General features: G+C 34.8%; 1 protein-coding gene and 1 long non-coding RNA gene across 2 annotated transcripts; both read right to left on the bottom strand.

Annotated features, from left to right (window-relative positions):
- Positions 1-243: 243 nt before the first annotated feature.
- LOC142535267 (uncharacterized) lies at positions 244-5,831 on the bottom strand. Its single transcript, XR_012817460.1, has 4 exons — positions 5,445-5,831; positions 4,720-4,770; positions 4,292-4,367; positions 244-511 (listed from the first exon to the last, which is right to left on the bottom strand). It is a non-coding gene; the product is annotated as an uncharacterized LOC142535267 (long non-coding RNA).
- Positions 5,832-8,211: 2,380 nt separating this feature from the next.
- Positions 8,212-13,188, bottom strand: LOC142535268 (germacrene A synthase-like). Its single transcript, XM_075641729.1, has 7 exons — positions 12,924-13,188; positions 10,615-10,885; positions 10,110-10,485; positions 9,717-9,935; positions 9,498-9,636; positions 9,155-9,400; positions 8,212-8,604 (listed from the first exon to the last, which is right to left on the bottom strand). Exons 1-7 carry the CDS (start codon positions 13,011-13,013, stop codon positions 8,308-8,310), a joined length of 1,638 nt encoding a protein of 545 aa, XP_075497844.1. The 5' UTR covers positions 13,014-13,188; the 3' UTR covers positions 8,212-8,307.
- Positions 13,189-14,455: the final 1,267 nt, after the last annotated feature.

Below are 14,455 nucleotides of genomic sequence, written 5' to 3'. Positions count from 1 at the left end.
ATGAACTTTTGAGTGAGAAAAGCTTTAAACTGTCGCCACTTGTTATTTGCAGAGTTCAGACATCCCTTCTTCCAGCTTTGATCAACATTGTACGTCAGCTGTAGAAGTCATATTAACCCATAACATTAAACATATCATAACCATATGAAAAATAATTAAAATAGTCAAAACATTATAACTTACATTAACCGATTCCCATATTAAATCTTTGACATCATTTAGAACCATTTTCCAAGTCTGATAACTTATCTTTACCTTTTCTCAAACAAGAACACCAATATAACTTTGCATCTCACCTGCAAATTCTCCAACTGGCTGTCCCAATTTATTGAACCTCACATCCTTTCTGATTCCATGAACCCTTTGCCTAACAAGCCTATCCAAATGTGTACGGCCTCTAGATGATTTTGTTGTTTCCGTCTCTGTAGATTCCAAAACTGTTTCGCCCCCACAACTATTGTCATTGGCAGAATATGCAGTATTCTGTTTAGGCTTCTCGTTCTTTGACATCCTGCAAGCATTTACAATTTGTTAGGCAACCAGAAAAATGCATTATGCAATGCATGTCATAAAAAAATTAGTACTCAGTTCTTTATTTTTCTTTCTACATGAAAATGTAATATGCAGAACAGCAAAGGAATGTAACCTATCATGCTGGTTCAAGTCATTTAGGATTGCACTTAATTATTGTCAATCCAATACCCATCACAATGTTCACGAATGCATGGAGGTTCATTTTCATCTATTCCATCAACATCCATTGATATAAACCCTCGCGTAAAACATTGATAGTGGGATACATCATTCTCCAATTCATCACCATTCATGTAGTGAATATACTCTCTTGTGGGACTTGCAAGTACAACATGCCATGCAGGATCTTGAGGATCTTCAATGTAAAACACCTGCTTTGCTTGACTGCCCAAGATAAAAGAGTCAGACTTGAATCCAATTCTCTTCAGGTTTACCAACGTGAAACCAAGATCATCAACTTTAATACCGTTAATATTTTCAACCCAATTACATTTAAACATTGGAATTTGAAACATTTGGTAATCAAGTTCCCATATTTCTTGAATAACTCCATAAAAATCATGTCTGACACAACTGGATTTTTATCCTTTGCACTAGCAACTTGCATTGTCGTTGCGACTAAGCTTACTCCGGAATTTTGCACAACTCGTACATCATCTCGCTCTTTTGTATGATAAGTGACCCCATCAATCAAATAACTAGAGTATTTTAACACTTGTTTGCTAGGTCCGCGCGCTACCCACTTCAATTTTTCTGAAATTTCACGAGTGGAATTGCCAACTGCACTTGCAACCTATATTTCACAAAGTGCTAAAATTTAACCCTAAGTTTTAAAAAAAACTCCATGATATTGATATTTAGACAACTTACAGTATCACGTAACCAGTTAATAAAGGTTCGGTTATGCTCATCTTGTAACCACCTTTTGGACTTTGCTTTATGGGGAAATTTTGCATCCAAAAATGTCATGTGTTCCCTGATGAAATGATTAAGGATAAGTTAACCAATTGAATGTAAAAGAATAGCCAGAAAGTATTACTAAGTCAAAGAAATTACTCGATATAAGGCTCAACGTCAACATCATTTTCCAGTAGATAACGATGTGCTTGATTCAACTCATCATCACTAGTGTAGTGCATTACTGAACCAGACAGAGGCTTAGTGAGTTGTACTCTCCGATGCATTGATGGGATACCAATTGTATCTACACTAGACATGTAGTCCGAGCAAAATTCCACAGCCTCTTCAGCAATATAACGTTCGGCTATACACCCTTCAGGCCGATTGCGATTTTGCACATAGCCTTTCAATATCTTCATGAATCTTTCAAATGGATACATATGCCTAAACCAAACCGGTCCACACAATTTTATTTCGCGTACAAGATGAACGGTTAAATGAATCATTATATCAAAAAAAGATGGGGGGAAATATTTCTCCAGTAAACACAATATCATCACAATCTCTCTTTGTATCTCATCCAACTTTGAGACATCTATCACTTTATTGTATAACACATTGAAGAACCCACACAACTGAGTGATAGTATCTCTAACATGTTTATGTAGGACACCTCGTATGGCCACTGGAAGCAATTGTTGCATCAAAGTGTGATAGTCGTGTGACTTAAGGCCAACAAGTTTCAAGTCCTTCATCGACACGAGGTTTTTAATATTAGATGAGTAACCCGTAGGGACCTTTATTCCAAACAGAGAATTGCAAAATTTTCTTTTCTCAGACTTGCTTAGAGTATAACAGGCTGCTGGCAAATACGTTCTTTTCTCCCCCATCTTTGGTATCAAATCAGCCCTCAAATTCATCTCCATGAGATCTGGTCTTGCTGCAACTCCATCCTTCGTTTTTCCTGGAATGTCAAGTAACGTACCGATGAGACTTTCACAAACATTTTTTTCAATATGCATCACATCAAGAACATGTCGAACATGTAGATGTTTTCAATACTCAAGTTCAAAGAATATAGATTTCTTTTTCCAACATGATTTCTCATCACCTACCTTCAACTGAAGCTTCCCACTCATTTTTCCCAGGTGATAATTAATTCTTTCAACTCTTTCTAAAACTTCATGCCCAGTTAATGGTTTTGGTGCGAGTTTAAACTCTTGGTTCCCATTAAATGCTTTCTTTTGCCTTCGATATGGATGACTTGTAGGAAGAAACCTTCTATGGACTGTATACACAATTTTTCTACTATGCTTCAACCTCGTCGAATATGTTTCTTCACCACATATTGGACATGCATGATATCCTTTCACAATACAACCTGACATGTTCCCATATGCAGGAAAATCATTGATCGTCCATAGTAACACAGCTCTAAGCGAGAACATTTCTTTTCGATATGCATCATATGTATCAACACCATTATCCCATAAAAATTTTAATTCGTCAATTAGAGGTGCTAAGTAAACATCAATATCATTTCCCGGTTGTTTGGGACCAGAAATCAACAAAGTGAGCATCATAAATTCTTCTCATACACAAACTTGGAGGAAGGTTGTAAGTGATCATCACAATTGGCCAACAACTATATGCAGTACTCATCGAACTATGTGGATTCATGCCGTTTGCTGATATGGCCAATCTTAGATTTCTTGGCTCGGAAGCAAAATTTGGCCAGTTGTGATCCACTACTTTCCAAGAGGGTGCATCAGCCGGATGACGCAAGTATCCATCACGAATTCTTTTATCAGCATGCCAAGTTAATTCCTTATATATCACCTTCTGCTGAAACCATCTTTGAAATCTGGGAATAGGTGGGAAGTACCAAAGGACCTTTGCAGGAACTCCTCCATTTATCGTAGAATTTTTACCCAACTTCCACCTTGACATCCCGCAAATAGGGCAACTGGTAAATTCCTCATACTCCTTCCGGTATAAGATACAATCATTAGGACAAGCATGAATTTTCACATAATCCATCCCTAAAGCACATAAGCTTTTCTTTGCATCATACAAAGATAAAGGCAATTCATTGTCATCTGGAAGCATTTGCCCAAACAAACCAAGTAAATCAGTGAAACTTTTATCACTCCAACTATATTTTGCCTTCAAGTTATATAATTTCACAAGTGCAGATAACTTTGTAAATTTAACACATCCAGGATATAAAGGTTTCTCGGCATCTTCAAGTAGCTTATGGAATTGGTTTGGATTCTTAGCATAACTAAAATATGCACCATGTACCATACTTATAGGTTCCTCGGTAAAATATTTGCGTTCATCTTGCCCTACTCGATCACTATCATTCATTGAGTTCCCGAACTTAGATCTTTCGCCATGTCAAATCCATGTATGATATGTTAAATCTATACCATTACAACACAAATGAGCCCTTATAGTGTCAATAACTTTCGTCTTTAGATTACCACAATTTGCACATGGGCAAGGCATTGCATTCGGATTGTTAGCGTTTCGCGATGCAAACTGCAAGAAATACTCCACCCCAACCTCATATTCATGTAACAACCTGTTCTTTGACATCCAATCTTTGTCCATCCAATCTTTGTCCATTATACGTATCACTAACCACCCATCAATGAGTCAAATCCTTCAAAACAATTGTACAAACACTATTAAGTTGGTGTTCAAAAGAGTTGTAAACAACAAAATTAGACATCAATGTTGTGATGAATCTATCAACAATGCTCGTGTTACATAGCTTCATTCGTTGTATTTTTGTGGCGATGGCTTTATCAAAAATGACATTAATTTATTTCGTAAATATGCAGAAACATACCTGCAAGAAACCGTCGCCACAGCTTTTTTACCGACTGTAAACTTGAAAGTAAGCAAATTTCCTACCCCACTGTCACCTTCAATTTTGTGCACATAAAGAATGAAAAATTCATATCAGGCCCATCACGTGACACAACTACACTTGAAAAACAACCATAACAAAGGAATTACCGCTCAAATCCGCATCAAAGAAGCTTGCTCAGACTAGCTAAAGTACAAGCTTGAAGGATTTATATTCAATGAGAATAACTCAAACTTGTTCTTAACCCAAAATTCATATAATCAGCTTGTATGAGCTCAATTCAGCCCAATAAAATAAAGCAATTAAAACTTGAGCTCGACAAGAAATATAACATTCTCGACTCATTCTTTATATGCGTCTGAAACTACAATATTTAAATCACAAAAAACCACGAAAAAGGCACCGACCTTTGCGAATGTACTCTTCCCAGATCCATTCTTTCCCATCACAGCATGAACCTTTCATATCCAACAACAAAATTAGGAGTCAAAGAAACTGAAAAACTATGTGCTTACAACTAGAATTAGAGTAAAACCTTTATTTGTCTCAATATTTACTTTTGTTCAATAAAAGATATATATAGTTTTAGTTTCCCTCTCAACCATCATTATTAATTCGTCTCACTAAAAATATACATGCTTTATCGAAAAAAGAAAATATCAACAAAAAAAAGGTTTTGCCAAAAATTTGCAAGGAAAAAAAAACCTAGTTTAAGCAAATTCTCGAACACCTACGCTACAATATAAAAGTGGTCATGTGATTACAAAATTATTCAACTCGAATCCTTCCAACAGATGCAATACATCACCGTGGAACACAAATTAAATTCATAAAGCCGATTTGAATGCAACAAAAATGTCAATGTCTTTCCGCATAATATCCATAAAACGGTATATAATATTGTGATCTTCAAGATTACACAGCAGAATTGTGAAAAGATAAATTACATTTCGTTATCAAACTATCATCTTGCCCACTTAACATCTATACCCGTCCAACTTAGCCCCCACTTAACTGTTTATCATAATTGCATCAAATTGGGTGGAAAAAATACATATGCAGCAAAATGGAATAAACCATATCGACATCATTTTGTATACCACACAAGGGGGGAAAAACTTAAATTAGGTACCTCGCCTTCGTGAACCGTAAGATTAACGCCTTTAAGAATGGGCTGCTTGCACTCCGCGATTACGGCGGAGAGATTTTTGACAACAAGCAGGAGTTTCGAAGCGCCACCGCCGGCGGAGGTGGAAGAGGGCAGGGTCTCAAAAGACTGTGTTCGCTTTTATGCTTTGTGAAAGGGAAAGGTAAAGCAATGGGTAGCTCTCTTGATCAGACTGTGTTCGCTTTCTTTGCTGCGTGTTGCAATGGGTAGCTCTCTCGATCAGATAAAAGATAATGGTGTCTTCTTGGCGAACCAAGGTCGCGAATTTGATGGCTAGATCGCACGGTGGTCGGCCGTTTTTCCTTGGCATTGAGAAGCGGCGACGTCGGCTTGGGATTTTGGGGGGAAGAGGGCGACGTAGTGTGGGAATGGGTTTGGGTTTTCTTTCTTTTTCTTCTCCCTTTTATTGCAAGTGTATATAACACTACAAATTTTTTTAAAAAAAATTCTACCACAACGGTTTTTGTAAACCCGTTGTCGTTAACCATATAAAACCCTAAGAAAAGACAACGTTTTAAAAAACTGTTGTCGTAGCTCTAATAAAACCAGCTGAAAGACAACGGTTTTTAAAAACCGTTGTCGTAGCCAAAAAAAACACAATAATAGACAACGGTTCGGTGGAGAATATTATGGTAAATACATTGAGAATGGACAGACACCTTGTCCGTTTGCGAAGTTTCTCCAAGAGCATGGGAATATGTATATATTAAATCGAGTTCCAACTAAGGCTGTTCCAAATACGCCATTTGAATTATTAAAATGTTGAAAACTGAGTTTGCAACATATATCCATTGGGGTTTTCATTCAGAAATAAGAGTTTGTAACTCACATGAAAAGAAACTGGACCCAAGAACTATAAGTTGATATTTCATCGGATATGCCCAAAAATCCAAAGGGTACAGATTATATTGTAAACCTCAAAACACTAGAATTTTAGAATCAAGAAATGCAAAATTTATTTAAAATGACTTGATTAGTGGGAGTGATCATTCAAATGACATAGTTTTTTTAGAAAGATCACAATAATTCACAACCCCTCTTATTCAAATGATAGATTGATCGTTATTCACACTCCTCAAGACCAAACAAGTGTTAGGCAACCGGTTACTAAAGTTCCAAAAATCGCTGATGAAAATCTAGTAGATCAAGTTGTTAATGAAGAACAACAAGAAATTGTTGATCAACCAAACAACCTAAGGAGATCTACTAGAATTAGAAGATCAACTATATCTAGTGATTATGTTGTGTATTTACAAAAATTGGATTTTAACATTGGAGCTGAAAATGATCCTGAAACGTTTTTAAAATCCATTGGTTGTAATGAATCAAAATTATGGTTTAGTGCTATGAAAAAAGAGATGAATTCTATGGCATTTATTGGAGTATGAGATCTTGTTCAGTTGTCTGATGGTGTAAAATCCATTTGATGTAAATGAGTCTTCAAAACAAAGAAAGACTCATTAGACAACATTGAAAGATATAAATCAAAACTCATAGATAAAGGATTCACTCAGCAGGAAGGAATTGACTATAAGGAGACTTTTTCTCCTGTATCTAAGAAAGATTCTCTTCATATCATTCTAGCATTAGTTGCATATTTTGACTTAGATTTACTAAAAATGGATGCGAAAATGGCTTTTCTCAACGGAGAATTAGAGGAAGAGGTTTATATGAAACAACCTGAAGGATTCTTCTCTAGTAATGGTAAACATTTGGTATATAAGCTTAAGAAATCTATATATGTTTTGTTTCCAATATAGTTGGAGTGCTTAGAAGGTTTCAATTGGAGGAAAACAGAAAACGTACAAATTATTCGATGACCGGAGGTAACGCTTGAACAGCTTCCGCATATTGTTTACCATGTTCATAGTTGTGTAGAAATATGATTTTGTTGAAAAACTCTAAAAAAAATGTCATTAAACCCAAAAGAAATGGGTCACACCTTCAAGCTTATTATCAATCTTGGAAAATAAACGGAAGATCATCCTCATTTCAAGGTATATATACTCTATTTTTTACTCTAAACAATCTCTAGTTTCCGGAGTACATTTCTTGAAGTGATCCCTGACTTAAGCGTCGGAAGGTTATCTCCGGGTATCCTCAAACACCTCTAACATTGTTCGTGATATAGGTGGTGACCCCCAAAGTTTACTTGTGAGAACCACTGAAGGATCATCTAGACACACGGATTGACTGATCACTCAGATCTACTAATTTCGGTAACATTGTATATTTACTGCATCAACATCTTTGCCATGATTGACCATTAAGTCAATATTGAATTTTGAAACTAATAATAATAGTATAATCTCTTGCACCTAATGTTTAAACAACATAAGAAATAGAAAAAGAACACATCATCATCAAATGAAAATTAAGTTGAAGAATTGTCTCTCCATTGGGAAATAACAATTAACACAACTTAGGTAAACATTTGTCCAATTTACAGACGCATTAATCTATTCAAACAGGTTCATGAACAATTAAAAATGTACGCTGATGACAATGAAAATAATGCATGCACCTCATATTAAATGGGCAGTTAATTAGGTGTTTGATCCTGGTCAAAAATCTTTTTTGATTTGTAACATTCTTTAAATAAAAACACATGATCTCAAGTTTTGTATTATGTGTTTTTTTCCAAAGGAGGTTATATTTTTTAAGAAAAAAATTCCTTAAACATTAGATAAAGTACACGAGGAAACATAATTTTCTAGCACAATACAACTAATTATTTTAAATTAATTTTATTCAAAGTTAAAGGTTACATTCTTGATCAAACATAGTTAACAGAAACAAAAACAATGCTTACATTGATTTGAAATGTCTAAATCTTGAAGGGTTCGATGTACATTGCAACTATGAGGGGCTTTATAACCTTTTCTGGTTGAGTATATCCATCTTCATTGTTCTTGTATATTACATCTATTACCCTTGTGATGTTGAGGATTATCATAAGAACCTCCTTCGAACACGGAAATGGTCTCTTGAAATCCTCATTAACATCCTTCCACGCATCTGTAGTCATTTCCTCAATCTTATTCATTGCCTCTTCCATTGTCACACCGTAATCCTTCATGTAGCAGTCGATACCGGTGGATTTTTGGCCTCTTCCTTTTTCGACCTACGAATATGTTGAGCATATGTAAGAGATACTGATTTAACCTACTGAATAAAGTACTATACACATGCAAGCTACCTCCGGAACCCTAAGAAACTACCTTTAAAACTACTGAATAAAGTTTAGATTGTGTTTGGACCGAAGTATTTGTGATAAAAGGATTTGAAAAGTATAGATCATTTTTTTTTTTACTCAAACTGATACAATGGATTTGAGACCAAATCCACTGAAATCATTCCATCCAGTTGCAATCTTTAGGTATTTGTAAGGCCGTACAATTAACTTGTTCATGGACTGAGGTTAATCATTTTCATGAAATAAAAATATATTTGAATTGATGAAAGCATATATGATAATGATTAGTTTCACATGTACGTGGACCTTGGAAATGAAGTTCAAACCTATAAGATTAGAAAGAAAGATTTTCCAATTCCATCAGGTATCTAGGCATAAATACTGTTAAAAAGCTCGCCTTTTCCTTCATGTATCGAAATCATTAATCTTTTACAGATTAGACTTAGATATATAGACATCATGGTCATCCAGTTTGTACCTTGTATGTAGCTTTATCACCAACCAAACGACTAATTTCTAGGCTTGCTCCAAGAATCCTCGGCATCATATTCAGCCATTCGAACTCTACCTTCGTAGCAAAATCCGTTCCCATCAATGATGCATTCGAAAGGAAGAAGTAAGCACAAGTTGTGAGCGCGTTGCTAAGGTACTCCCAAAATGGTGGCAAGTAACCCTCAATAAACCACTTGGCCTCCACATTGTAGCTCCTCACTTGTTCTTTGAACTAAACAACATCGCATACAAATTACAAACATATATGTCGGATTCAATATAATCAGATGAAATGATTTTATCTTGTAATATAATGAGAAAATTAATACTGCATCTATCGTATAGTCGACGGCATAGGATCTTCCTTCCTTTGCTAATTCTTCCTTAAATCCCGCATAGAGTTTTAAAATGGCGGTATAAAGTGGTTTCATGTACTCCGGGAGTAGATCAATCTCTCTAATATCCCACCTGAAACAACCAACAACGAATTATTGAGCAGAAATTTTATTTGTTAAGAGCCAAGTTGTGAATTTTTTATTTTCAATTACCTTTGAATTGCTTTAGTGTATGTATCTAGTTCTTCAATTGTACCATAAGCATCAAATGTATCATCGGTTAAAGATAAAAATTGGATGACTTTTGTCAACATAACTCGAGCTCGAGAAAATCGTGGCAAATGAGACGCTCCCATTGCCCAAAAGTAACACTCGACAATTCTATCTCTGGCATAAGGAAGTTGGGATGTAAGATTCATTTCTCTCCACCACCTGTAAAATAACAAGAACAATTAATTACAAACATTTTAAGTTTCAAGATATGCATGTTAAAATTAATGAACCTGTCCAAAAGTAAGGACTGTCTTAAATTGTCACTTCTTAAATCTTCGTTACATAAAAATGTGTGTGTGTGTGTTCGACATTAAGTTATGACAGCAATGTTACCTCGACACTTCATAGAGTTCTTGTTTGTGCAACATTTGCACTGCATTGTAGTCTAATTTAGCAAACTTCAAAAGTGATTCATCTCTAGAATATACATCCTCCTCGTAGACAGTGATGTAATGATGTGACTCAAATCTTGGATACCCCAAATGCAATGGTTGCACGAGGGCATGCTCGACTTGTCTGTTGAGGGGTGATTGGAGGTTTGTTGCCATGGATTTGAGGCAGTCTTTTGTGAAAACAAGGGCATCTTCCAGTATATTTTCTTTGCGCTTTCTCAAATGTGCTGCTTCATACAAACTCAATAAACCCCTAACATCACTTTTAAGAGACTCTTTGAACTTTCCATCGCCACCCCTGAATTTGCTAAATACATCTGATTGAAACATAAATAATAACGATAGTCAATCTTTCAGAGGATAATTATGGTATATATCTTATACACACACACACACACACACGTGTACGTTTATATATGTATGTATATTTCTTGTATTGCATATACCAGAAGTTAAGTGAAGTCCATGTTGCCTAAACAATCGAAAATGGATTGAAACTGTGTTTAAGTCATAGGCCTCATCTTCATAATTTGTATTCAGGCCAAAATAATGCTCCAATTTATCTTCGATTTCGTCGTCAAAGTGATACGATACGCCAAGGCGTTCTAGTGCATCGATCAAACTCATTGTATCCACCATTTTGCTTTCTGGATTTGTTAACTTAGTCTTCACTTCATCTTTCAACAATTCAATTTCCTTGGAATATTTTTTTGCTATCTGCATAAAATACATCAATCAAACATTCTCTTATAATTTCAAAATGCATGAAATAGATTAAATTAGCAGGAACCCTTTAAAGATATGATCATATTAAATTAGCAGGAACCCTTTAAAGATATGATCATATTAAAATCGATATTATACCAGAAGCAAAATTTAAACATCCTAAATTTGTATTTATAATCTAACATGCATGTCTCTTGCATGTGAAGAAATTTAGTATCAATATAGCCTATAAACAAAAGTTTCTACTAAAAAAATAGGGCAATTCATCCTGGATAAACGAATTTTTCCAATCATTTTTTCGTTGAAGTCTAGATAATCGATTATAAAAAAAATGTAAACAACAATAATAATTGCATGCAAGCCTTTTTTAAAATATAAACATGTAAAATATACATTGCGAGTGTTGGAGTAGGTGTCCGGCAAGCCAACTTGTGGCTGGGGTTTTTATTGACTCTAATGCCAAACAATCTTTATTTTATTAATATTTTACGATTTTATTCGATTATGGCATTATACTTTATCTGTATACCCATGCAAGCTGCATAGATAAAGTCCTTGAATATACAATAGGTACCATGAGGTCTGTGTCACAACGTAAGATCATGAAACTCATTAGGAAGTGTACCGTATATTCTAAACAGGTTCCTAGTCGAATCAGCCGCCTAAAACAAATTAGACTTGTTTTAATTATGGATTAAGAATCCATAATATTGCTTAATAATTGATTAAGAACTAATTAGCCAAAGACCATGATTTTTGAAGGATGGAACTCTCGGCCATCTCTTGAAAATTGAGGGGAAAAATTTGGCCACAAGTTTCTTCAACCGCCGTGTCGCTTCGTCTCCGGATTTTGGAAATTCGGAGAATACAGTCTCAACGCGCAAATCGTTTGGATTTTCTAGTGCAAACCAAACGAGGAAAACAGTTTTCGATCGTGGACCTAATTAGGCGATCATAGGAGAAGAGCCGTTCGTAGAGATTTACAAGAAGAGCTATATCCGTTTAAACATCAGAATTGTTTGGAGTCCAGTGTTTAGAACGAAAAGGTATAATTCTAAATACCCTATGAATGTTTTGAACACACGACGCCCAAGACAAAAATTTTTAAACTTCCGTTGCTTCTTGGGTGCGAGAATTTGATGTCCCAACAGTGGTATCAGAGCCAGGTTATTCTCAATCGTGTGTTTTAATTAAATTGTATTGAGTTTATTATTTCTAACCGCGTAAGAATTTTATGAAAAACGCCCCGAAAAATTATTTTTGAAAAATCTGTTTTTGAAAAAAAAATTAAAATTTGGTCTGCCTGGAACAGACGCGCGCACAGGGCAGCGTAACGTGCGGGCCAGGCGCCGAGCGGCGCGCCCGCAGCGAGCGCGCACGGCAGGCGCGCGGCGCGCGCGCAAGGCCTGCGCGCCTGTGCGAGCGGCCAACGCACAGCGCGCCCGCCAGCGCCCGATCGGATCGGACAGCGGGCGGGCGGCGCGGACGGGTACCCGAGAACATCTCGGGCACCGCGCTGGGTCGTGGGCTTGAATTGTTCGGGCCAGGGGTAATTTTCTGATTTTTTAAAATTTTGGGTTAAATTTATATTTTATGAAATTACGGACGATTTTACCCCTACAATAATTTTTATAAAATTAATTTCTTACAAAATAAATAATTGAAATATGATTTTAATTATTTATGGTAAAAGTTGTTTTACAAGAAATTTAATTATTTGAAATTAAATTTAGTATCAATATAGCCTATAAACAAAAGTTTCTACTAAAAAAATAGGGCAATTCGTCCTGGATAAGTGAATTTTTCCAATCTTTTTTTCGTTGAAGTCTAGTATAATCGATTATAAAAAAAATGTAAACAACAATAATAATTGCATGCAAGCCTTTTTTAAAAAAATATAAACTATTAAAATATACATTGCGAGATCAGAAATAATTTTGGGAAAATCAATTGTTTTAATAATAATCTAATCTTTCGCACGTAATTAAACACGTCGAAAAAAAAACATAAACATTAGAAGAAAAAGTACCTCATCATCGAATGCGAAATTCGCGAACTGATCCCCCCAAAGGCTTGGAGCAAAGTTATCTATCGGGCGAACAATTTCCTCCGGGTTCATTTTGTTGAGTACGTATAATATATGATACAAAAAGAAATATTGATGAAATGAATTATAATATGATAATATTTTTCGATAAAATTGTCGTATTACAACTCTATTCTTCTTGTATACTCAAAATCACTCTTTTTTTCCTTCACTATATGGCATTCTCTCAATTTTAACGAGACTTTCACTATTTCTTTTTTTGCGATAACCTAGCTGGATATGCGTTTAAATATAGCCTAAAACTATATTATTACATCATTAAAAAACTATAATAATATTATATATATGTATATTTATATCTGCCGGGAATCTCTCCTGGAATCTTTTACTTATCCTAATCTTCCGGAAGTTGACTTTAATACACTAACATCATATATATATATATATATATGTGTGTGTGTGTGTATATGCCGGGAATCTCTCCTGGAATCTTTTACTTATCCTAATCTTCTTAGAATCTCTTCCGGAAGTTGACTTTAATACACTAACACCACATAATCTCGTGTTAATTGTTTATTATTATTTGATCAAATTAAAAATAATAATAACAGATGCAACGTGTGTGCATCTTTTACTAATATATATTAAAATAATAGGCATCAACTTGCATTCCATCATGCATTTCTCTTCTGGAAGTTGACTTTAATCTTTTTACTTATCCTAATTATCTTCCGTCGGGAATCTCTTCTGGAAGTTGACTCTAATACACTAACACCACATGATCTCTAGCCTCAAAGAAAAAAATATCCATATAATCTCAAATAGTCCCCAATATATGCGTTGCTCCATTTTTAAAAAAAATAAATATTTTTATTTTTATTCCCAGCTTTAAATAATCAGTGTAATAATGCATTTTGTATTGAAATGCATAAAATTACGTGCGATCATTGTATAATTTAAAAGGGTTAGATCATTAATATTCGCTACCTTTATCCATGATGGAGCAAGAGATGTATTGCAATAATGAAATTTTACAAAATATGTGCTAAATTTTAGTTAAATGTCAATGTGAATAAATAAATTTTGCATTTTACCAAAACTTCTTCGACTGGAAAAAAATATGGTTTATCGAGTCATTTTTGTTCGTAGGAGAGTTAGAAATATCATGTGGATGCTGAGTGGAACTCGGATCAAACCGAAAATTAAGAGGATATAATTTATATTTATGAAATTAAATTTTAGGTGCTATTTTTCTATGTTAAATTTCGATTATTATTTCATCCAAAAACATTGTCTAAATTGGACCTTCCTTTGACCCGATAATCCGGGTCTTCACTTCATCTTCAACTATTCAATATACTGTTGTGTTTATACGGGCCTAATCTCGGGATGTGACATTCTATTAAGAAAATGATAAACACGTATATATGAATTATTGTATAATTTAAAATATTAGAATTGTATATAATTAATATTACATATAGTTTTTTATAATATCGACACTTTGGATCTAC

This window comes from Primulina tabacum, unplaced genomic scaffold (genome assembly GCF_025594145.1).
Source record: "Primulina tabacum isolate GXHZ01 unplaced genomic scaffold, ASM2559414v2 Contig912, whole genome shotgun sequence".
Taxonomy (NCBI): domain Eukaryota; kingdom Viridiplantae; phylum Streptophyta; class Magnoliopsida; order Lamiales; family Gesneriaceae; genus Primulina; species Primulina tabacum.
The sequence above is the reverse complement of the archived record's forward strand: the minus strand, read 5'-3'. Positions and strand labels throughout refer to the sequence as shown.

Bases quoted from the DNA above. Each gene is read 5' to 3' on its own strand.
- LOC142535268 (XM_075641729.1), bottom strand. From the start codon at position 13,013: ATGAACCCGGAGGAAATTGTTCGCCCGATAGATAACTTTGCTCCAAGC. The intron at 9,936-10,109 runs GTAACATTGCTG...GTTATTTTACAG, and splicing joins GAACTCTATGAAGTGTCGAG to GTGGTGGAGAGAAATGAATC. The intron at 8,605-9,154 runs GTACAAACTGGA...ACATATTCGTAG, and splicing joins GTGATAAAGCTACATACAAG to GTCGAAAAAGGAAGAGGCCA.